Source organism: Pantherophis guttatus, chromosome 4 (assembly GCF_059756535.1).
Source record: "Pantherophis guttatus breed Tessera chromosome 4, ASM5975653v1, whole genome shotgun sequence".
NCBI classification, from domain to species: domain Eukaryota; kingdom Metazoa; phylum Chordata; class Lepidosauria; order Squamata; family Colubridae; genus Pantherophis; species Pantherophis guttatus.
This window is the reverse complement of record NC_142066.1, coordinates 2,047,958-2,072,570: the sequence shown is the minus strand read 5'-3', so window position 1 is coordinate 2,072,570 and position 24,613 is coordinate 2,047,958. Positions and strand designations below refer to the sequence as shown.

Below are 24,613 nucleotides of genomic sequence, written 5' to 3'. Positions count from 1 at the left end.
AGCCAAGGCCAACTTCACTCCCATCCCTTCTTCCCTCTCCTCACCTTGGCCCTCTCAGCGTCCCGGGCGGACTGTCCCAGGAGGAAGACGGTCAGAGAAGGGGTCTTGGGTTTTTTGGAAATGTTGATCAGTTCCTTCAGCCGAGGCACCCCGAGGGTCACGTTTTTGGCAGAGACCCCAGCATAGTGGAAGGTGTTGAGGGTCATCTGGGTGGCAGGTTCTCCCAGGGACTGGGCGGCCAAGGCCCCCACCATCTCACCAGGATGGGCCTGTGGAAAAAACATGACAGCTAGGAATATCGCCTGGACTTTAGACCGAACATTGACGGCTCGTTGGTTTGGGAAGTCAAAAAGAGGGCTGTGAAAATATCTACAGACCCCTCACATCCTGGACATAAATCGTTTCAACTTCTACCCTCAAAACGACGTTAATAGTATAGGGCACTGCACACCAGAACAACTAGACACAAGGACAGTTTTTTCCTCCGAACGCCATCGCTCTGCTAAACAACGAATTCCCACAACGCTGTCAAACCATTTACTAAGACTGCATTCCTATTCTTCTTCTCATCCTTTTTAAGAGGACTGGACAACCACTTGTCTGAAACGGTATAGGGTTTCCTGCTTGAGCAAGGGGTTGGACTAGAAGACCTCCAAGGTCCCTTCCAGCTCTATTTTGATCGATTTAAAACCAACATCAGGCCATCTTGGAGGAGCTGAGCTACTTAAAAATGGAGGAGAATAGCTTCCTAACCCCTTGTGGATTCAATTACAGGAAAGGGAGCAAGAAAAGCCAAGAGAAATTATGAATCTCGGCCTCGTCCCAAGGAGATTCCGGCCGTCTTCTGACCCGTTTTAAAAGCCAGGGCAAAATTTTCCACCCTTAAAAGCAACTCAAGAATTGTTTATTTCCCATCCTGAAAAACCCGAGCTGGGGCAGAGCAAGGAATCCTGGGCCATTTTTGGGGGTCCCAGTGGGCCCACTCCTTGGCTAGGCTAGGCTCACCCCCACCCCCCCAAGGGAGAGGTTTTGCCTCCCCTCCCTTCCTCCCCCACTGTTTCCACAGCTGCTCAAATTGGAAACAAGAACGTGCAAAAAAAAGGGGGAAGTTTATAGACTTTCAAGGCAGAACTTAAAAGTAGATCCCGGGAACTGAAAACAGCTGGGTTTCACTTCTTCCTACTGCCTTTTTTTTGATGGACAGGTGAGTTTCCTTTTCTTGTGTGTGTGTGTGTGTATGTGTGTGTGTCTTGGTCTGTAACTCACAATGGCCTGGTTGAACTTGGATTCGATTTCTCCCAGCAGCCAGTCGAAGGCTTCTCCGCTCAGCCGGAATTCCTCAATCATACGACGGCTGCAGAGGGTGGAACGTAGGTGGATGTTGAATAGCAGGGTAGCGTTTTCCTGGGCCTGCTTGCTCAGGGGGTCGTCGCCATTCACAATCACCAGTTTCTTGCTCAGCTCCTTCACGCCTGGGAAGGAAGGAAGGAAGGAAGGAAGGAAGGAAGGAAGGAAGGAAGGAAGGAAGGAAGGAAGGAAGGAAGGAAGGAAGGAGAAAGACACAGATTTTTTTTTAAAAAAAAATTATTTAGAAAATTTAAAAAACAGTCAGTCCTCGACTTACAACCGTTCGTTTAGTGACCAAAGTTACAACGGCACAGGGGGAAAAAAGTGATCTAGGACCGTTTTTCACACTTAACGACCGTGGGCACGTGATCAAAATTCGGGCGCTTGGCAAAGCGACTTGTATTTATGACGGTTGCCGCATCCCGGGGTCAGGTGATCCCGTTTTGCGACCTTCTTGACAAACAAAAGACTATGGGGAAAGCCAGATTCGCTGAAGGACCGTGTTAACAACTGCCGTGATTCGCTTAACAATGATGTCAGGAAAGGTCGTAAAACGGAGCAAAGCTCACTGAAGAAATGTTTCCCTTAACAACAGAAACTTTGGGGCTCAATTGAGGCCATAAGACGAGGGACAGATGTACAGCCGCCGCCTCCCTCACAGGGGCTCTAGGCAGCTTACAGACGATTAAAAACACAAAGTAGAGACCATAAAAAATAAATAAAAAAATAAAATAAAGCAATAATAAAATTATAACCCACCCACTCCCTCGGCGACAACACACACTCAAATTGGCCATTTCAAGGCCTCCATCCCAACTCTGGCTTCTCCAGGTTTCAGGGCCTTACACAAGAGTGCCAGAGCGGCAGCCAGTCTTAATTCCTGCAGGGTTGTTGTTCCAAAGGGAGGGAGCCCCACAGAAAAGGCCCTTCTTCTGGGTGCCGCCCAGTGGTGGGCTGCTAACCACCGGTTCGCCCGAATTGGCAGCAGCCCACCACTCCTTAGGGGAAGAGATCCGCAACATTCCTTGCCTCCCCCGCTCTAGTGGGTCGGATGGATTCCCACGAGGAGCAAACCCCAGCTGCTCCTGCCCCCCCCTTCTTCTGAGGTGCCCAACCTGAATGATCTGCCAGCTCAGAAAAACCAGAGATGGGTCCCCCCCTCACTGGTTTCTCAGGGTCCAAAACTCCTCCTTTCTCGGCAGAGGGAAGTGTTGCTTTCTCCCCCCCTCCCAAACTCACCTTCCACCACCTTGATGGGGTGCAGATCGGAGGGGAGACGCGTATTGATGTGGAAAATTTTCTGGGCGTTCCAGATCATGCGCAGCAGGTTGCAGGGGAGGACGACCTGCGAGGGGAGGGAAAGGAACGCAGGTTAATATCGCTTTTCTAAAGCCTTGGTAAGGCTGCCCTTGTTGGAATCCTGCATCCAGTTTGGGTCCCCACGTTACAAAAAAAAAAAAAAAAAGACGTCGAGACTCTGGAAAAAGTGCAGAGAGAAGAGCAACTACCGTGTTTCCCAGAGGTGGGTTTCAGCAGGTTCTGACCGAACCGGTAGCGGAAATTTTGAGTAATTCGGAGAAACGGTAGTAAAAATTCTGACTGGCCCCGCCCGAATCTATTCTCTGCCTCCCAAGTCTCGGCTGATTGGGAGGAAATGGGGATTTTGCAGTAACCTTCCCCTGCCACGCCCACCAAGCCACACCCACCACTGGTGTTTCCCCAAAAATATGACCTACCCCGGAAGTTAAGTCCTAGCTTGATTTTTTTACACGTGCGCCCAAAATAAGCCCTAATTAAGACCCCGCCCACTCCAGGGTGCATGAGTAAAAATTGAGCTAGGGTGGGGATGGGGGGAGAGGGTGGAGCTGCCCTACTAACCTTCCGACAGTTGCATCCAGATGTTACACACCCCCAACATCTGCCTTGCCGGCCCATTTCTTCTGCATCCAGCATGGCTTTCCTGAAGGCCCCTGCAGCCGATAACAGAGCTCCGGATCGATTCAGAACTGTGATCGGCTGCAGAGGCCTTCAGGTTAAGCCTTGCCGGCCTTAGAAGAAATTCCTGAAGGCCTCCGACAATGAAAAGGACGCCTAGGGGTGATGCACACACACCGAAAATAAGACCTGGTGCCTTTTTTTTTTGATGGCCAAAAAAGAAAAAAAAAAGAAATGCATATAAGACAGGGTCTTATTTTTGGGGAAACACAGTAGGATGATTAAGGGGCTGGAGGCTAAAACATACAAAGAACGGTTGCAGGAATTGGGGGTGCCTAGTTTAACGAAAAGGAGGACTAGAAGCCTTGGTGGCACAGCGGATTAAAGTGCTATTAAGTAGCACTTAGCTGCCAGCTGCCTGCAATTACTGCGAGTTCGAATCTCACCAGGCTCAAGGTTGACTCAGCCTTCCATCCTTCCGAGGTAGGTAAAATGAGGACCCGGATTGTGGAGGCAATAAGCTGACTTTGTATAAAAAAGAACACGGCTTTGGGGGGGCCGAAAGCCTTACTAAGCAGGTATATACAAAAAGTATGAAGCCTATTGCTTAACGCATTGTAAGCCACCCTGAGTCTCCGGAGAAGGGCGGCATATAAATCGAACCAATAAATAAATAAACAAACAAACAAACAAACATGATAGCAGTCTTCCAACCAAACGTGGCGAGAAGAGCGACTAAGTTGATAAAAGGCTTGGAGACAAAAAAAAAGGAAAGAAAGGGGGAAAAAAAACAGCTGCAGGAATTTCGGTATGGCTAGAGCAACTCAGGGTGACAGGATAACCAAAATTCCAATATTTGAGGGGCTGCCCCAAAGAAGAAGGGGTCTGCCTATTTTCAAAGGGGTCAGCCTGTTGTCCACAGCACCCGAAGGCAGGACAAGAAGCAACGGATGGAAACTAATCAAGGAGAGAAGCAACCTGGAATCAAAGAAGAAACTTCCCAACAGCAAGGACAATTAACCAGTGGAACTGCCTGCCACCAGAAGTTATGGGTGCTCAATCACTGGAGGCTTTTTAAGAAGAGACTGGACTACCGTTTACCTGAAATGGCAGAGGTATCTCCTGCTTGAGCAGAGGGTTGGACTAGAAGGCCTCCAAGGTCCCTTCCAACTGTTATTCTGATAACACCTGTCCCCTAGCATCCCGTGGACCAAGGTAACGTCCACAGGTGCCTCTTTCTGTGACGCATTCCATATAAACCCCAAATGGCACAGAGAAACGGACTTGTTCCTCAGTCGTGTGAATGGGGGGAGGCCAGCAAGGAGCCTGGCCATCCACGCACTCTCTTCTGCCAATCAAGGGGAATGTGGTAAAAAGAGGGAGCCCTGGGGATGTACGCGCCACAGGAGCGGAGATGGGGCAGGTGAGCGGCCACAGCCTCACCTTGCTGTCTCCTGTGGGGAAGATGACCCTCAACACGTCCCGGTCCTCCCTCATCTTCTCAAACTCCCTCTCCAGCTCGTTCTGGATGTGGGCGTTGCTGAGGATGTCCTTCACCATCTCCTCCTGCAGGGTGCGGCGCAGAGCCCGCTCGTTGGTGTAATCAAACTTGAACCTGGAAAGAGGGAAGTCAAACGGAGGATGGAGATATATATATATATATATGTGTGTGTATAGTTAATACTTCGGGTTTCTTCCCGTGTAATTGTGAACATATCCCTAAAAGGGTAGAAGCGACGTTTCGACAGAATCTCATCTGCCATCATCAGGCTTATGTGAAGGGACTTTGGGCGGTCAATCACCAGGAGACGGTGAGTTCTAGTCCTACTCGAGGCACCAAAGCCAACCGGGTGACTTTAGGCCAATGATCTGGAGATGGTGAATTCTAGTCCTGCCCTTAGGCACGAAAGCTGGCTTGCAAGTCTTTGGGCCAACCACCAGGAGATGGTGAGTTCTAGTCCCGCCGTAGGCGTGAAAACTGTTTTTTGGGGGGGGGGGGGGCTTTATGCCAATCCCCCTCTCTCAGCCTCACCCCTCCTCACAGGGTTGTTGCTAGGGGAAAAAATAGGAGGAGAAAGGATAGTTGGATCTGTTCGCCACCTTGAATCTATCTATATAAAAATGGCTGTGTGTATTTGTGTGTGTTATGTTCCAGCATAACTCTGGAATGCCTCGAGCAATTTCAATCAAGCTCGGTACACAGATGACTTACTCTCTGGAAAGAAATACTTTGGGGGTAAGACAACCCTAACACCCCTCGGAGTGTGTGCGTGTGTCTGTGTATGTTCCAGCATAACTCTGGAATGCCTGGGCTGCTGAAATGAAAACAAATGAACTATATCTATAGTGTCAAATCACAGTACTTTTGACAGCGATAGTGTGCATTTTGGATTCAAGTTCTGTTAAGATACAGCCTGTTGTGCCTTAAAATGGCTTCTACTGTACAACACAGTGGAGTTGCCATGGTAACGGCTTCACAGTACTCCACAAGGGGGCTCCCTCTGGTAAGGGGGATTGGGATAAATAAATACCCAGGCAACGCTAGTTATTTATAGAAATGAATCTTGAGAAGCTTTCTCCAAAATGAAAATAAACACCCCTTGCAAAGAAACACAGGAGACCCCAGCAAATACAGAGTGACCCCCCCCCCGGGGGCCACCCCTCAGCTCAAAGGACTCACTTCTTCTCAAAAGCTTTGTTGGAAGGCTTGAGGGTGGCCAGATTCTGGAACTCCACGCTCTCTCCGGCCAGCCCATCCTCGCCGTAACGCAGCTGCACCACCTGGTTGATGGAGTTGCGGACGGTGGCGTCGTACTTCACCATGACCGACTCCATGGATTTGATCAGCCGACGCTGGATGTAACCTGGTAAGAAGTGGAGAAGATCAGAGTAACAGAGTAAGAGAGTTGGAAGGGACCTTGGAGCTCTTCTAGTCCAACCCCCTGCTCAAGCAGGAAAACCTATATCGTTTCAGTCAAATGGCTGTCCAGTCTTTTCTTAAAAGTCTCCAGTGATGGAGCCCCCACAACTTCTGGTGGCAAGCTGTTCCACCAGTTAATTATCCTCACTGTTAGGAAGTTTCTCCTTAATTCCAGGCTGCTTCTCTGCTTGATGAGTTTTTCCATCTGCTGCTTCTTGTCCTGCCTTTGGGTACTTTGGAAAATGAATTGGCCCCCTCTTCTTTGTGGCAGCCCCTCAAATATTGAAGAGTCCAGGGAGGTTCCGAATTTGTGACTTGGTGTAGAGGGATTGCCTCCCTTGCCACATTTTGTGACCTGCCCCATATGGCCGGAGAACGTCGCCGAGCTTTTCTCCCTGAAGCAACTCAACCCTCATCTAAACTCACCCGTTTCGGCCGTTTTGACGGCCGTGTCGATCAGCCCTTCTCGGCCTCCCATGGCGTGGAAGAAGAACTCGGTGGGGGTCAGGCCGGCCAAGTATGAATTCTCCACAAAGCCCCTGCTCTCCGGCCCGTAGTCGTCTTTGATGAAGTGGGGCAGGGTGCGATGCTTGAAGCCGAAGGGGATGCGCTTCCCCTCCACGTTCTGCTGCCCCACCACTGCGATGACCTGGGGGGCAGGAAGAGAACGGCTGTGTCAGAACCACGCCTCCCCCAAGTCTTGAGTTGGTTTTTATATCCTGCCTTTATATTATTATTATTATTATTATTATTATTATTATTATTATTTCTTCTTTTATTCATTAAACATGAAACTCAGTCAACTGAACATTTAAAGATGTGTCATAAATACCATTGATTGGTGCTAATGGTTGATGCAGGTTGCTGCCAGCATCCTGGGTATCAACCAAGTAACTTAAAATATATGATGTTCCAATTATTATTATTATTATTTATAAATAAGGCTTAACATATCCAGTGTTCCTTCTTCCTATTTTCCCCACAACAACCACCTTGTGAAGTGGGGGATTGTTGTTATGGGGAAAATAGGGAGAAGGAACACTGGATATGTTAAGCCTTATTTATGGGTTGGACTGAGACAGGGACTGGCCCAAAGTCCCCCAGCCAGCTTTCATATCTAAGGCAAGACTAGAACTCCCAGCTGGCTTTCATGGCTAAAGTGGAACTAGAACTCCCAGTCTTCTGGTGATTGGCCCAAAGTCACCCAGCCAGCTTTCATGCCCAAGGCAGGCCTTGAACTCCCAGTCTCCTAGTGACCGGCCCAAAGTCACCCAGCTAGCTTGTCATGCCTAAAGTGGAACTAGAACTCGCTGCCTCCCACTTTCTAATCTGGTGCCTTAACCCCAAACTGGCTCTCAAAATCAACTGCCTGCACAGGGACGTGAACCCTGGACCCTCAGATTAAAACTCCGATGCTCTACCGACTATTAAGCTGTCCAGAGTGGTGGGAGGTGGGTCCCCACCTGAGAGATGTTGATCTTGGAGCCTTTGGCCCCCGAGACCACCATGGACTTGAAGTTGTTGTACTCCGAGAGGGACTTCTGGGCAGAGGAGCCGGTCTTGTCTCGGGCGTCGTTCAGGATGCGGTTGACCTGGTTCTCAAAGGTCTGGCGCAGGGTGTTGCCAGGGGTGGGCTCCAGCTCGTTGTTGTGGGCTTTCTCGATGACCTGGAGAACGGAAGAGACGGCAAGGGCTCAAGGCAGGCCCAAGGACACAGACCTGGCTTTTCAAGACTGACGCCTCCCTCCCTCCTTGCTTTCTTCTTCTTTCCACCTGTCTCCTTCCTTCCTCTCTCCCTCCTTCCCTTCGTCTTCCTCCTTCCCTTCGTCTTCCTCCTTCACTTTCCCATCTCTATTCCTTCCTTCCTTCCTTCCTTCCATCCATCCCTTCCGTTCTCCCTCCCTCCCTCCCTTTCCTTTTAAAACACCCATCTCCCTTACAAAGGTAGATTTTTTTTCCTCCTCCCCTTCCAACCTCAAATTTCCCCCGTGTTCCTGTCCCAGCTCCTCCATATTCTGCTGCTCTCTACTGAAGATTTCCCCCACTATTCTGATTTTAACTTGCTGAGATAATTTATCCCCCTTTTAAACCACCCTGCAAAACTTTTTCAAAGTTTGTGGAAACGTGGGCCAGCCAGCTCCCTCTCGTCTCAAGCTCCAAGTACCCAAGAGAAGAGAATATCTGTAGCTCAGGGCTGAACTGAGGGGGGTCCTAGTGCGGTCTCTGAGCTGGGTTTGTTTTCTCGCAGACGTTTTATGACCCAACTAGGTAGCATCATCAGAAGGGACTGGGGTTTAAAACCAACACTGATGTTTCCTAGTTGGGTCACGAAATGTCTGCAAAAAAAAAAAAAACTTAACCCAGCTCGGAGACCACCAGAAACCCAACAGTCCTCCTTCTCCTCCCTCCACTCTGCAAACCTCCCTCCCCTTCTAGTGTGGATGATGCTACCTAATTGGTTCACAAAATGTCTGCAAGAAAACCACCAAGCTCGGGGAGCGCCAGGAACCCCACAAAGAACAAGTGGGGTTTCCCTTGTGGGTGACCCAGCCCCAGGTCCTGGCATCCCACCCGTGTCTTATCAGCATCCCAGGTCCAGGTGTCTTTGTAGCTTCCTCCCTTACCTCTATCACATCCTGCTTGGCTTTCTTGATAGTGTTCTGGATGTCCTGGTAGGTCTTGGCATCAGCGATGGAGTCCCCGATACCAATGGTGTGTCCTGGGAAAGAAGAAGAAGAGAGATTTGAAAAGAAAAAGAAAAAAAACCCACCAGGCATTCGCCTCCTCCAAATGCTGTTTGCAAAAGCCACGTATCCCTAAAAAAAAGGCTAAGAGCTTTACTTGCTCACACGCTCCTGGGCCTTTCAAAAATATGTAATTTCTGCCATCTTGCTTGGGGCCTCACAGAAGAGCATGCAGCTGTGGGGAACTGGTTAGTGCCCGGAAAGCCCTTCCCCCTGACTTTTAATTAAATTTCACTGTTAAAATTGCAACTATCCTTGCCTCTATTTTAAATTTAGTTTTTATATTGATGCATCGATAGGTACCGTGTTTCCCCGAAAATAAGACCCTGTCTTATATATTTTTTAACCCAGAAATAAGCGCTTGGCCTTATTTTCGGGAAGGTCTTATTATTTTGGGGCCTGTGGAACAAGATGGGGCTCCTCTTGCCGTCTTACCTGATTTCCAACTCTGCGTTTAAATATTTTCGGGGAGGACTTATTTTCGGGGAAACAGGATAGATAGATAGATAGATAGATAGATAGATAGATAGATAGATAGATAGATAGATAGACAGACAGACAGACAGACAGATAGGAATAAATAGGAAGATAGAAAGATAGATAGGAATAGAAAGATAGATAGAAAGATAGATAGATAGATAGATAGATAGATAGATAGATAGATAGATAGATAGATAGATAGATAGATAGATAATAGAGAATAGGCAGGTAGGCAGGCAACAGGTAGGTAGATAGGTAGAGATTGAATTAGGTGATAGAGATTGGATGGATGGGTAGATATATAGATTGATAAATAATAAATAGATGATAGATTATATAGACAGGTAGATGATAGATGGTAGAGATAATATAGATAGATTAGACAGGTAGGCAGGCAGATAGGCAGTTAGGTAGATATTGAATTAGACGATGGATACATAGAAATTGAAAGGTGATAAAGTGATTGAAATATAGACAAATAGACAGACAGCACATGGATAAAGACAGATAGACAGGTAGGTAGACAGACAGATAGATATTGAATTAGACGATAGATGGATGGATAATTTTTTTTTTTTGATTCTCAGCAAAATATCCCATGTGATGGGAAAACACCCGATGGCACCCCATGGCTTTGCTGACTCCCCCAAAAGCAGCCCTCTTTTCTGAGGAACCGAACCCAAAGGCCATCCACCCCTGATGCTGAGGGGGAGGGCAAAGTCCCGGCCGCCCCCGCCAGCCTCACCTTCGATCAGCAGCCAGTTGTTGATGACCGTCTGGATGTTGCTGTAGAAGAGGCGGGTGACGTCGTGGCCCATCTCCAGGTAGGAGATGTGGACCAGGGAGCCGGCCGAGGTGCCCAGGGACTTCTTGCACAGGATGCCCATGATCAGCTCTCCGTTCTCCACAATGACCTGGAGATCGGGAGGAGGAAGGTGGTGTCGGTCTCGCCCTCCATCCAAAGGCTGAAGGATCTCAGGATCCCAAACTCCACCACCCAAACTAAGCCTGGGAGGAAGGGTAGGTCCCCGGGGGTCCTCCCTCATCACTGGTGGGGCCAAACACTTCTGTAACACTTCTGGGTGTTCTGTAGATATGACAGAATTAGTTGGAAGGGACCTTGGAGGTCATCTAGTCCAACCCCCAATCTCTTCTTGAAAGCTTCCAGTGATGAAGCTCCCACAACTTCTGAAGGCAAATTCTGTTCCATTGGTTGATTTCTCCCACTGTCAGAAAATTTCTCATTTCCAGGTTGAATCTCTCCTATCACCCATCTCCTCCCACTTACCTTGTTGCTGGTATTGACTGTTTCCTAATATGATTTGCTTATTTGTACCCTATGACTATCATTAAGTGTTGTACCTGACGATTCTTGACGAATGAATCTTTTCTTTTATGTACACTGAGAGCCTAGGCACCAAAGACAAATTGCACTGTGTGTCCAATCACGCTTGTCCAATAAAGAATTATATTCTATTCTATTCTAGTTCAGTTTCCATCCATTATTCCTTGTCTGGCCTTCGGGTGCTTTCAAAAATAGCTTGACCCCCCTTCCTCCTCTCTGGGGCAGCCCCTCAAATATTGGAAGGCTGCTATCCTGTCTCCCCTGGTCCTTCTCTTCACTGGACTAGCCATGCCCAGTTCCTGCAACCGTTCATCCTATGTTTTAGCCTCCGGTCCCTTAATCCTCTTCGTTGTTCTTCTCTGCACTCTTTCTAGAGTCTCAACCTCTTTTTTTTATAGTGTGGTGACCAAAACTGGATGCAGGATTCTAGGAGTGGCCTTACTAAGGCTTTGTAGAGTGGTATTAGCACCTCCCTTGATTTTGATTGAATCCCTGTTAATGCAGTTTAGGATTGCGTTGGCTTTTTTGGCTGCCGCTGCACACAGCTGGCTCCTATTTAGCTGGTTGTCCACTTGTTCTGCCCCAGCTACGGACCCCAAAGAACGCAGCACACACACACACACACTCTATACGAAGCTTATTTTACTCAAACAACTCAGTCTTTATCAACCAAAGGCTGTTAATAAACTTTCTTAACAGCCTACAAGAAACCCAAGACAAAGTAATCACAATCTTACTATGGTTGGCAGAAAGCCCAGAAGCAATTTGCAGAGAATCCAGACGCGAAGGAGAATGAACTAAAGTTGTTCCCTACAAATTGCTTCAGTTGGCGTTCCTCCTTAAATAGGCTAAGGGTGTGGCCAATTAGCCCCAAGCCTTACTCTCGAGGAGACCTCCTCCTGAGGAGCCACTCCTGCCTTTTGGCAGCTCTATGCGCTCGTGCATCGAGAAGAGGCTCCTCCTCTTCATCCTCTTCACTTAAGGGAGCTTCTGGAGGTTCTGAAGGCCCTGGCTGAATCCCCGCCTCTGGCACCACATCTTCTCCAGCCTCCTCACTGTCCGACTCGAGGGCCAGCTGCACAGGCTGCTGGCGCAGCACCACACCAGCCTCCTTGCTGTCAGAGTCAACTACAATCTGCACAGGCCACTGATGGGCCACAACACCACTAAGACTCCAAGATCCCTCTCCCAGTCACTGGTTTCCCCCAGTTTATATGTGTGGTTTTGGTTTTTCTTGCCTAAGTGCAAGACTTGACTTTTCTCTACGTTGAATTACATTTTGCTAGATGGGGGGGCCCAGGGTTCAAGTCTTTCTCGAGATTTGTTTCACCCCGGGGGAAGCAAATCTCCATAGAGACGTGCACCCCCTTCCCAGCAGGAAGCAACTGGGGTACCTACCTTGGTGTCTCCTGGTGAGATGTGCTTGTAGGGGCCGCTGTCTTCATCGTCCGGATGGGTGCTGTGTGTCCGGACACAGTTGATGTGTCCCGGGATGATGAGGGAGAAGATTTGCTTCCCGGTCCAGAGCGGCCGAGGCTTCAGGATGGCCGGCTGGGGCACTTTGCCATCCCAGGTGGAGAGAAACATCAGCAGGTTCATCACTTCCCCCTGGGGGTGAGGTGGGGGGAAGGGGCAGGAAGGAAGGAAAGAGGAGACAGAGGTCACAATCCACATCCTCCTGTACGGCCAGAGAGTGGCAAACTACAGGCAGTTCCAAAGGTGCAACCGGACTTTCTGGAGGTTTTTTTTTTCTTTGAAGACGTTTTGCTTCTCATCCAAGGAGTTTCTTCAGCTCTGACTGGAGGGCAAAGTCAGGGAATGGATTTATACTCCTTGCAGACAAGCTGGACATTTGCATCCCTTTTAGGGAGTCCTTGAGGCCACCTGGAGTTTCTCTGCGTCCTCAGGATCTCCGAGTCTTCTTGGAACTGCTAAGACTGGAGGTAGAAGGTGACATAGCCTTCCCCACTCTGTTGAGAGAGGGCTGCTCAATTTGGACATCGATGACCTCTTTGACCCCTTTCAAACCTCTCTGTCCAAAATGTGGACTTTGCTGTCTTCCAAAGAGTGGCCCTTGTCGTTTAAACGCAGGTGGACCTGCTGAATCTAATCCCGATGGCTTTGTTCTGCTATGTTGTGCCATGCGTTTGTGGAGTGGCTGTTTTGTTTCCCCATCCTCTATCTTCCAGGCTACCATACAGTCTTTTCAACAGTTCCAAGAAGGCTCCACACCCCATTTGCGCCACTCAGGTGACCCTGACGACACAGAGAAACCTCCCGGTGTCTCTAAAAAGGATGCCAATGACCAGCTGTCTGCAAGGAGTATAAATCCTTCCATTCCCCACCCTCCGGTCAGAGCTGAAGAAGCTTCTCGGAAGAGAAGCAAAACATCTTCAAAAGAAAAACCAGAAAGTGCAGTTGCGTCTCGGAGGGGGGGGGGAAGCACCTTTGGACAACCATGACCTGGATGACTGAGAATCTCTACAGGCAACTACAGGTGGCCCTCGACTTACAACAGTTCATTTAGTGACCGTTCAAAGTTACGACGGCACTGAAAAAAGTGAGTTATGACTGTTTTTCACACTTGTGACCATGCGATCAAAATTCAGATGCTTGCCAACAGACTCCCGTTTATGACGGCCGCTGTGTCCCGTGGGGGGGTTGTGTCACGTGATCCCCCTTTGCGACCTTTTGACCAGCCAATGGGCAAGCTGGAATCACTTTTAACGACTGTGTGACTCCATTTAACTGAACTGATTCGCTTTAACAACTGTGGCGTAAAAATGGGGGCAAAATTAACAACCGTCTCCCTGAGCCACGGAGATTTGGGGCTCAATTGCGGTCGTTGAGTCGAGGACTAGCTGCCATCAAGAATAAGAAAGCCGACCTCTGGTTCCTGAGCCCTTTTTGCTCAAGAAATGGACTCACCCTCTCCAGGAAGACATCCCTCTTGGTGAACTTGCGGACGGCCGTCAGTGTGTCTTGCACGATGCCCATGACGGGCCTGTTGGACTGGGGCGTGACGATCATACGGGGCACCATGGCCAGTTCTTGGATCTCCGCCCGGGTCTCCAACGACTGGGGAAGGTGGAGGTTCATTTCGTCGCCGTCGAAGTCGGCGTTGTATGGGGTGGTCACACTGATGGGGCAAAAGAGAGAAAACCCCGGTCAGGGCACGGGGGTGGGGGTTTTGGCCCCTTTGCAAGCTGAGGCCCCGGAAGGAGAGCTAAACTGGGCTTGAACCCGGCTTCGTATGTAGGAGCTGGGATGATACTGTGGTCCCTTCACAACTCAAAGGCAGAAGACGCAACTCCATCCGCGTCAAGGCCATTGCGACAAGCCACACAGCTCAAGGGGTGGTGTTGTGTTGAGGTTGAACTCTGGGGTCTTTGGTGCTCTCTGAGCTGGGATGTTTTCTTGCAGACGTTTCAGGGCCCGACTAGGTAACATCATCACTGCTAAATGGAGGTAGGGTTTTCTCCCTGTTTCTATAGAGAGACTTGCCCCTTGGTGGGAATTTTCTGCAGGAAACTATACTAGCAACTGAGGCAATCAATCAAACAAACAACAGCTTTGGGCCAATCACCGGGAGACAGTGAGTTCTAGTCCCGCCTTAGGCATGAAAGCCAGCTGGGTGACTTTGGGCCAATCACCAGGAGACGGTGAGTTCTAGTCCCGCCTTAGACACGAAGATCAATTGGGTGGCTTTGGGCCAATCATCAGGAGACCGTGAGTTCTAGTCCAGCCTTTGGCACATATATATATATATTTGTGCCGGTTCTATTTCCTTAATTATCAACAGTAACCTAGTTTCTGGTCTCAATATTATTACTTTCCCCATCATTTCAAATATCATTTTCTCCAATTGTTGCCAAAACTTTTTAACTTTATCACATTTGTACCACATATGTTCATAAGTCCCCAAGAAAGAATTGATTAGAATTATGATTATAATGGGCAGAATTATAATAGCCAGATATTGGAAATTAGATGTGAATTTTAGAATAGAAGAATGGTATTGTGAAATGTGGAAATTAGCTTTAAACGATAAAATGACATGCGATATTAAAATCAGAAATGGTTGACTATAAAGAAGATATTTTCTGGAAAATTTGGAAACCATTCGTGGACTATGCGCTGGGAAAATTGGATGCTTCGGTACCTGTACCCCGAGAACGTGGATTTTGGCGATCATGAGGATATATCCGAAGAACCAAATCTTCCTTTCTTATGTATAGCACAGGGTGAAGTATTGTATATGTTGTTTGTAATGTTATTTTAATAATAAAAAATTAAAAAAATAAACAATATATATATATATGTGTGTGTGTGTGTATATATATATATGTATATTTGTGCCAAAGGCCCAACACACCTAACAGGGTTGTTGTGGGAAAAATAGGAGGAGGAAGGTGTGTTAAATATATTTGCCAGCTTGAGTCATTGTAAGAACAATCAAGGTGGGATAACAAAGAGCTAAATAAATGCAAACAACTTATTTCCCCCGCCCTGAAAACGGCTCAGAAGGGAAGAGGAAGGGTCCAAAGCCTCCGAGCCAAAGGAACAACAAAGCCAACCTGAGATTGAGCCGGAAAGTGGACCAGGGCAAGATACGGACTCGGTGGCCCATCATGGACATTTTGTGCAGCGTGGGTTGCCGGTTGAAAATGACTATGTCTCCGTCGCACATGTGCCGCTCCACCTGGGAGCAGGGAAGGAAGTCATCAGCGGTTTAACCAGAGAGAGGAAAAACCCAGGTGAGCCCAGGGCAAAGGAGACTCCTCCTCCCCCCCCTCCCAAAAATCAACCCCAATTCTGTGCTTGGGAAGCAAAAGGACAAGATAAACCAAAAATTTGCCAAGTTTTGCAGAATGAATTTTTTTTTGTCCTTCTTTAAAAAGGGTGTGTACAGCTAGTCCTTGACTTTAGCAACTTTTCAAAGGGACAATTCAGCACTGAAAGGAGTGACTTACGACCGGCCGCCCACACTGATGACCGTCGTAGCATCCCGACAGTCACGTGATCAAAATTTGGGTGCTTGGCAATAATGTCGTTATGACGATTGCAACATCCCATCACATGACAAACCCCTCCCAACCCCCCGCTTTGTGACCTTCCCGGCCAAGCTTCCAACCAGCGGAGTCAAGTGGCGGCAAAGCTGGATTTGCTTAACGACCGTGCTGAGTCACTGCCGTGATTTGTTTAACCACCTGGGCTTTAGAAAAGGGCATAAAATGGCACATTTGAGCCTTGCTTAGCGACAGACATTCCGTTCCCAATGGCGGTCGTCAGTCGAGGACTATCTACAGGTCGTCCTCGACTTATGACCGCAATTGATCCCAAGGCTTCTGTTGTTTAAGTGAGACATTTGTTAAGGGAGATTTGCCCCGTTTTACGACCTTTCTCGCCACAGTGGCTAAAGTGAGTCAACTGCAGTTGATAAGCCTGCAGTAAATCCGGTTGTTAAGTGAATCTCGCTTCCCCCCCCCCCCCAAATGGGCTTTTGCTTGTCAGGAGGTCGCAAAAGCGTGATCACGTGACTTCGGGACACGACAACGGTCATTAAGTGTGAGCCAATTGCCAAGTGTCTGAATTTCAATCGCAGGGGCTGCTGCAACGGTCATAACTGTGAACAAGGGTCAAAGCTGTAACTTTGAATCGTCACTAAAGGGAACTGTTGTAAGTCACGCGCTGTCTGTGTAGCATTTCCTGCAATTTTTACACGCTGCCCAACCCGAGTTGGCATGGAAGATAATCCACCCTGCCCCTTTTTAAGATCGGTCTTGCCGTTTCTTTGGCTGCCATCTCAGATCACCCCCAAATTAAGGCCACTTTTCTGCCCCACTGGGACCAGTTCTCCCCCTCCCCCCCCCGCCCCCCGGACACACACTCCCCTTTTCCAGCCAGACTGACCTTGTACCCAATCTGCAGGTGAAGGTCGCTGGATTTCGGGTGGAAGCGGAGATCAATCCTGTCTCCGTTGTGCCGGATGATGTATTTGGCTCCGGGATACTGACTGTTCCCTCGGCTCACCAGCTCCTGCAGTCTGGGGGAGGGGAGGGGGGGATGGGATTAGGGGGAGGGGCAGCCAAGAGGGTCAAAGAGACACCCCTGGGTCACCAGGGGTGGGTAGTTTGCCAGCCCGGCCTCGTCCCTCACCTGTCGATGTTGAAAGGCGCCACGATCTCGGCGAAGGTCATGTTGGCGGCGATGGAGCGCGGCACGCCCACCTGGTCGATGGAGAGGTTGGGATCGGGCGTGATGACGGTCCGGGCGGAGAAATCCACCCGTTTGCCCATCAGGTTCCCTCGCACGCGGCCTTCCTTCCCTTTCAGGCGCTGTTTCAAGGACTTCAGAGGACGGCCGGATTTTTGCATCGCCTGCAGAAGTCGGAAAAGGGGAGGGGGGGCAATCAGGCCTCTGGCACGCAGAGAAAAAAAAAAAAGGATCCCCGGGGCTTTGGGGAAGGGGGATCAACATGGCAGCGTGTGGGATTTTAGACACCACCACCCCTCCTCTCTCTCTTTACCTTCACGGCCCCGTCCTAGATTGGGGGGGAGGGGGTCTCATCCTGCAATTGAGGAACTCGACTGCCCATCGTCCCCCCCCCGTGGAAATCAGCTCGGTCCCACTTTTTTGACTCTCTTCCAAAAAAGGGCCCCAGAGACATGGTTTCGACCACGGAGCCTGGAGACCCCCAGGGTGATATGGTGGGATTGTGGGTTTAGGAGTTCTGATTGGGTTTTACAGTTACTCCCCTCCATCACCAGGAGTGAGTTGGGCAGCCTTATAATTTTTCCTTAATAATGATTTAAGGGAAACACCTTCGCAATGTTGAAATTCATTCAGAGGGTCAACTCAATTAGCAGCTTAAGATCACAATGCTTGCTATCTGGACCAGGGGTCTCCAACCTTGGCAACTTTAAGGCTTGTGGACTTCAACTCCCAGAATGCCTCAGCCAGCTTTGCTTTGCTGGCTGAGGCATTCTGGGAGTTGAAGTCCACAAGCCTTAAAGTTACCAAGGTTGGAGACCCCTGGTCTAAACTGTTGTCCAGGTAAGGTGGGATTATATGTTTCCCCTCGGACGCTGGAGGAAGGAAGGGTTAAGTCCAAAGATGCAGTCTTTTGCCCTAAAAGCAATGTTTTTTTTCTCAACCTCAAAGATGGATGGACTTCAACTCCCAGGATTCCCCCAGACAGCTTTTTTTTTCTTCTTTCCACTTTGCTGAAGTCAAGATATATTACGCCGACCGCATTCCCACCGTCTATTAAGAAAATTACCCAGTCCCCCCCCCCCCCCAAAAAAAAAATGCAATAAAGGAAGCCACATTTCCTTCTGATTCTATCCAGGCTGAATTCTGGTAGGCCCTTTTGCTGGGTTGGGGAATTCTGGGAATTTGAGCTCCACCTATCTTTCACTGGCCGAGATAAGAGAAACGCTCGCTTAGGCTAAGCTGGCATTGCCCCCCAATCTACTGCCCTCCAGATGGCGAACCTGTGGCACAGGTGGCACACAGAGCCTTCTCTGCGGGCACGCCAACCATCGCCACAGCCCAGCTCCAACGTGCATGCGTGTGCCTCCCGCTGGCCAGCTGGTTTTGGGGTCTGTGCTGTGCATGCACAGGGTGCATTGGGGGGGGGGGCACTCGCATTGCATTTTGGGGGTTCACACATGCCCCCCCCGCACCGCGTTTTGGGCCTGGAAAGCCTCCTGCATCAACCTGCAAGCCAAGACGGGGCGTGGGGGGAGGAGGGCAGGGTGCACGCTTTGGGCACTCAGCACCAAAAAGGTTAACCATCATTGGGCTAGATACAACCCCAAGGGGGGGGTGGGGGCACACGCTGGCTGGGGAATCCTGGCAGCTGAAGTCCACCCATCTTCCAAGTGGTGGCGATGGAGAAGCCGTGTTCTAAAATATGATGGCCAGGATTTTGGGGGGGGGGCGCACGGGGGGAAGGAAAGGTCCTTAGGGCTGTTCCTACCCATTCTTCAGGCACTTACTCGGGGCAGCCCGGGCAGTTCATTGTCCACCATGGTGGCCACGTGGAACTGGAGGAGCTTGACGTCTTCCGCGATGACGTGAGCGGCCGCCCCGTTCTGCTCGTTCCGCCGCAACTGGTTGTTGATTTTGACAATGTCGGCCAGCTTGTGAGTCAAGTCGTCCTAGGGGAAAGGAAGGAGGGAAGGGGCTGGGGGTCAGCGTCTGGCAGCCCTATGGTCCCCCTGGAAGCTTGGATGGATGCTAAGCCGGTGTCCAGGCCTGCTGCGAATTCGGGTCTGGGTTCAAATCAAGCCTCCCCACCCCCACCCCCTTCCTAGAGCCGCCTGCAGCCACCTGATTCCTAGCGGAGCCTTGCATGACGACGGCCGGTCTGACGGAGAGCGGAGGGACAGGGAGCACGGTGCATATCATCCACTCCGGCCGGGCGTATTTGGGATCCATGCCCAGGATGAAGCATTCCTCGTCCGAGATCCGCTTGAAGATCTCGTGGACCCGTTCGGGGCTGAGCAGGATCTTTTTCTCTTGGGAGTCCTCGTTCACGTGCTTCCACTCGGCGTACAGCTCCAGGCCCGAGCGGCGGATCCTCGGCTGGTAGCGCCCGCAGCCCCCGTGGCCCTTAAGGGAGGGAAGAAGTCATCACTGGGGGGGGGGGGGGGAGAAAGGAAACCCGGGTGCAAAAAAACCTTTCTCTGGGACAGTATAATTTTTTTTTTATCCCACCCTTGTTTACAAAGTAACTCAAGAGGAAGGATGAAGCGAATACTCCTTCTTTTCTTCCTGTTTTTTCCGACTTTGGTCCAATGGGGAAAGCACCAGGCTAGAAATTGGGAGACAGTGAGTTCTAGTCCTGCCTTAGGCACGAAAGACAGCTGGGTGACTTTGGGCCAACCAAGAGAATGGGAGTTCTAGTTCTGGTTTAAGCATGAAAGGCACCTGAGTGACTTTGGGCAAACCACCAGGTGAATGGGAGTTCTAGTCCTGCCTTAGGCATGAAAGCCAGCTGGGTGACTTTGGGACAGTCCCTCTCTCTCAGCCCAACCCACCTCAAATCACAGGGTTGTTGTTGAGGGGAAATAGGAGGAGGAAATCAGATTAGGTCTGTGCACTGCTTTGAGTTATTTATAAAAACAATACGGCCCCAGACCTCCGAACCTTCTGCGCCGACCTAAACACATGGCTTTTTCACCAACTTCCCTGATCTGTTGTGGATTTTAACTTGGGGACTGGGGATTTTGAATTGGTTTTAATATTATTTAACTCTTATTTATTGTCGGGTTGTTTTTAGTGTTGTGAGCCGCCCTGAGTCCTGTGGGAGAAGGGAGGCATATAAATCTGACAATAAATAAATAAATAAATAAATAAATGCAAAATAAAAATAAAAATGTAAAAACAAAAGGCAGCTGGAGAGCCTTCAGCGCAGAACTGAAATCGATCCCAAAAGCCGTGCTCCAATTCTCCTGAAATTTATATTTTCCCTCGAGACAATATTTCTCTACTTTTTCTTCTTCTTCTGGGCAAGCACTTCTATTTTCATCCGAATAAGTCTTAAAAGGGTTAGCCAAGAGAACTTTAGCAAACCAACGTGTGACCCGAGCTGAAATTCACTTACCTATTAATACCTAATTGTGTGTTACCACAACCTTTGCTTTGAGTTTAACAGGAAACCCCAATCAAGCCGGGTAGATTTGAGGAAGAATTCAGACCCAATTAATTTGTAAAAAGCTCCTTTAGACTAAGAGGCTTCTGGGGACCTCTTGGTTTCTCTTAAGTGGGCATCAGTTACATTAATTCAGAAGAAAACTAAGGCACAATCAGCAGAATTGCCCTTGGCTGACCTGCAAGGAAATTTTGATGGGAAAAATTCAAAACTAGCTCTTGTTTCCGAGTTGACACACACGGAGCATCCGTTTTTCAAAACGGAAATGGCAAGTGGGGCACGGCACGCGCGCACAGTGTGATGAAATCCCCTTTGGAAGATTAGCGGGTTAAAGTATCACAGGTGTTAAACGTCTGCGTTATTAATTTCCCGGTGGAAATTCAGACCTTGGGAAGGGAAACAGCTGTTTTCTCGGGCAACAGGCAGACGGAATCCGAGACGGTTATTTCTGGTTGAGACTTGACTGACAAATATTGATATTTTTGTATTTTATTATCGAGGGAAAAGGTGCCCGGTTTAATAACTAACTTCCGTAAAGGGGCTCCGGCAATGGCAATGCTGTACAAAACCATGCCAATGCTGAAAATCAGAGTGAATCAATTTAATTTTCGGTCAAACAAAGCAAAAAACAATATGAAAGGCGGCTGGGCTGACTTTGGGCCAATCCCCAGGAGATTGGGAGTTCTAGTCCCGTTTTAGGCATGAAAAACGCCAGCTGGGTAACTTAGAGCCAGTTCTTCTGTCTCAACCCAGCCCACCTCACAGAGTTGTTGTTGCGGGGAAAATAGGAGGAGGAAAGTATGCTGGATATATTTGCTGTAAAAGGAATAAAGTCGGGGTATAAATAATCAGGCATTGATTTTTAGGATAGATTAGGAAATGCTGATTGAAAGAGTGTTCGAAAGAGTGATTGACAGTGTCAACAGAAATTATTCCTTGCTCAGCCTTGATTTTGTACCTGGGCACAAAAGATATTGTACCACAAGAAGAATACAAACGAATAATGCTAAACCACGTCCAACTATTTTGCACTAAAAGTCCAGGGAAGAGCAACTAAGATGATTAAAGGCCTGGAGACTAAAATATATAAAGAACAGTTGCAGGATTTGGGATTGGCCGGTCCAAAGAAAATGAGGGTTTTGGGGGGGGGGACGTAATAGCATCTTCCAAAAGAGTGGGGTCTAAGTATTCTCCAAAGCACCTGAGGGCAGGGCAGGACAAGAATCAATGGAAGGAAACTAACCAAGGAGAGAAGCAACCTGGAACTGAGGAGAAACTTCCCTTTCAGCTCTATTCTGATTGATTGATTGATGTCAGGACCGAAAACCCCGCAAAAGGTTACCAAGCCAAATGGGGAAAACTCCTGAGTGAAGACTTATTAATTAATTAATTTATGAGCCAGGTACTCAAGCACCATGTTGAACAATTCCACAATTGTGTGTCTTATTCAGGAAGCTAAGGCGTGAGTGAGCAAATTCTGTAATTCCTGGGGGTGGGGGGAGGGGGTTGTTCCAATCAAAACCATGATTTTAAACTTGGTTCAAGGTATTTCCAAATAATCCAAAGAGCAGCTTTGCTAGGATGGTTTGGTACAGCTGCCATAAAAGACTGATACCCAAATTCTAAAGACTGTCGTCGTACTCTGACAGGTTAATGTTTTGCTTTCATCAGCCTGTAGTTCTTCTCTACAGATTCCGGGTATTTATGCCATGAAGTTCTATAGCATTCCTGCTGTGTGTTCTTTGAAGCCGTAGCATATTTTTCCAAATAGATAACAGGCTTTGAGTCGATTTGAAATTTTTCTATGGATAGAATAAGAGTCTCTTTTCGGGGGTTTTGTGTGTGTGTGTGTGACTAAAGCAACTTCCCTTCCTCACCACGCTGGGGCTTCTCACCTTTTCCTTGGTGAGGTCCTCATCGCCTTCGGGCTGCTCCACCCCAAATTTGTTATCCATCTCCTCTCCCCCCTCGCAGATGTTCTTGCCTTTGCAGAGATCGTAGACGTGGGTTAAGCGCTTCTTCGGCTGGCCTTTGGACTTGGTCAAGATATCCTTGATTTTCGGATTGTTCTGCCAGGAAAAGAAGGGAAAACACACAGGGAATGATGCCCCCTGCCCCACAAGATGGGGCAGGGGGCACGGAGCACTCCCCCACCACTGGGGTTCGGCAATCTCTGCCTTTATTCCTTTCTAAAATGTATTGGCTGCCTGTCTTTATAAGAAGGTAACCCTGATGCTTTTTGGCTTACAAGCCTTAAAAAGATGGAAAAATATACAAAATGTAAAAGATAAATAAAATACAGGTAGTTCTCGATTTACAACCGTTTGCAAAGTCACTGACCAGTGACTGAGGGCAATTTTTCACACTTGCAACCGTGGCAACTGAGTGGTATTTATGACAGTCGCAGCGTCCCGGGGTTTTAAAAAAAATATTTCAAAAAAATATATATTTTAGAAAATTTATAGTCAGTCCTCGACTTACTATAGTAAGTGTTTAGTGACCAAAGTTACAACGGCACTGGAAAAAAGTGACTTAGGACCGTTTTTCACACTTAACGACCGTCGTGGCATCCCCGTGATCAAAATTCAGGCGCTTGGCAAGTGACTCGTATTTATGACGGTTGCCACGTCCGACAAGCAAAGTCCATGGGGAAGCTGAATTCGCTTAACAACTGCGTGACTCACTTAACGACAACAGGGATTCGTTTAACAACGGTGGCAGGTGAGTTCGTAAAATGGGGCTTAAAACTCGCTTAGCCACGGAAATGTTGGGCTGAACTGTGGTCGTAAGGGCTAAACATCCTGGCTTCAACCTTTTTTTGCTCAGGGTTCAGCTGCCATGTTGGGGGGGTGCCTCGTTACTCACCGAGTCGACCAGCAGTTTGGAGCAGAAGAAACAAACGCAGCGAAGGACTTTCATGGTTTTTCCTAAAAAGCCGACGTGGAAAACCGGCTTGGCCAGTTCGATGTGGCCGAAATGGCCAGGACATTCAGTCATGTTGCCTGCCAGACAGAAACAGAAGGCGGTGATCATCATCATCATCATTGTCTTTTAATGATCCCGTAATCCCTCGCGGGGTGGAGTCTGGGCAACTAAATGGAGCTGAGTGTTTTACTGGCCGGATGCCCTTCCTGTTGCAAATGCGGAGTTTTGTTCAGCAGATATATTCCCAGTGTGCCCAGAGAGAGAAATATCTGCCTCTACCTAGGATTGAACTCACGGCCTCCTGATTGTGAGGCGAGAGCGCCACCTCTAGGCCACGGCACCACTCTCAAACAGGAGGCAGTGATGTCCTCAGCCGTATCGGCCCACCGCACAGATGGGGTCCTCACCTGCGCACGTCTGGCACCGCCCAGTCCTTTCGATGACCCCCTGGCGAGGATCCATCAGCCCCCCGAGTTTGGGGCGACCGCCTTCCGTGGTCTCTGGGTACTTGATGCCTGCTTCGGTCACCGACATCCGTTTCTAGAAATTGCAAGCAAAAAGCGGGTGAGTGTCAGATGCTGGGAAGGACGGTTCTTTGGTTAAAAAGTGTGAACGTGCCACAATATAGTGGCAACCCCAACGAGCCAGAGAAGAAATTAATATTTGGGGGAGACGGGGGGGGGGGGAGAGAAAAGATTACAAGTGAAAAGGCAGATCATGTTTATTCAGGTTGGCCTAGTGGTTAAGGAAGCAGGTTAAAAACTGGGAGACTGGGAGTTCTAGTCCTGCCTTAGGTATGAAAACCAGCTGGGTAATTTTGGATCAATCGCCAGGCAAGAGTTTTTTCTAGTCCTACCTTAGGTGCGAAAGCTACCTGGGTAACTTTGGGTCAATCACTAGATCGTGAGTTCTAGTCCCACTTTAGGAATGAAACCCAGCTGGGTGACTTTGGGCCAATCACCAGGCGACAGGGAATTCTAGTCCCACATTAGACATGAAAGCTATCTGGGTGATCTTGAGCCAGTCCCTCTCTCTCATCCCAGCCCACCTCAGAATTGTTGTGGGGAAAATGGGAGGAAAGTATGTTGGATATATTTGCCGTCTTATAGAAATAATAAAAGTGGCTTATAAATAAAATAAAAATAGAGGTAGAAATAAGAATTAAGGGGGAATATTAGTAGTTATAATTTCTATATAAATTGAAACTACCAGTAAGTAATAATTAAATTTCTGATTAGATTAGTCATCTCTTTTAA

General features: G+C 48.6%; 1 protein-coding gene across 1 annotated transcript in view; it reads right to left on the bottom strand.

The window, feature by feature from the left end:
* The window catches only part of POLR2A (RNA polymerase II subunit A), a 35,494-nt gene that overhangs the window by 8,285 nt on the left and 2,596 nt on the right, over nt 1-24,613 (bottom strand). The window contains exons 2-20 of the mRNA XM_060685238.2: nt 23,765-23,897; nt 23,298-23,434; nt 22,328-22,501; nt 19,109-19,390; nt 18,775-18,936; nt 16,931-17,151; nt 16,685-16,817; nt 15,349-15,473; nt 13,700-13,910; nt 12,170-12,379; nt 10,172-10,340; nt 8,827-8,921; nt 7,666-7,869; nt 6,629-6,851; nt 5,963-6,146; nt 4,726-4,897; nt 2,587-2,692; nt 1,267-1,472; nt 45-269 (exon numbers count right to left, since the gene is read on the bottom strand). Of these exons, the coding sequence (XP_060541221.2) occupies nt 45-269; nt 1,267-1,472; nt 2,587-2,692; nt 4,726-4,897; nt 5,963-6,146; nt 6,629-6,851; nt 7,666-7,869; nt 8,827-8,921; nt 10,172-10,340; nt 12,170-12,379; nt 13,700-13,910; nt 15,349-15,473; nt 16,685-16,817; nt 16,931-17,151; nt 18,775-18,936; nt 19,109-19,390; nt 22,328-22,501; nt 23,298-23,434; nt 23,765-23,897 (3,372 nt within the window). The remainder of the gene's footprint in view (nt 1-44; nt 270-1,266; nt 1,473-2,586; nt 2,693-4,725; nt 4,898-5,962; nt 6,147-6,628; nt 6,852-7,665; nt 7,870-8,826; nt 8,922-10,171; nt 10,341-12,169; nt 12,380-13,699; nt 13,911-15,348; nt 15,474-16,684; nt 16,818-16,930; nt 17,152-18,774; nt 18,937-19,108; nt 19,391-22,327; nt 22,502-23,297; nt 23,435-23,764; nt 23,898-24,613) is intronic.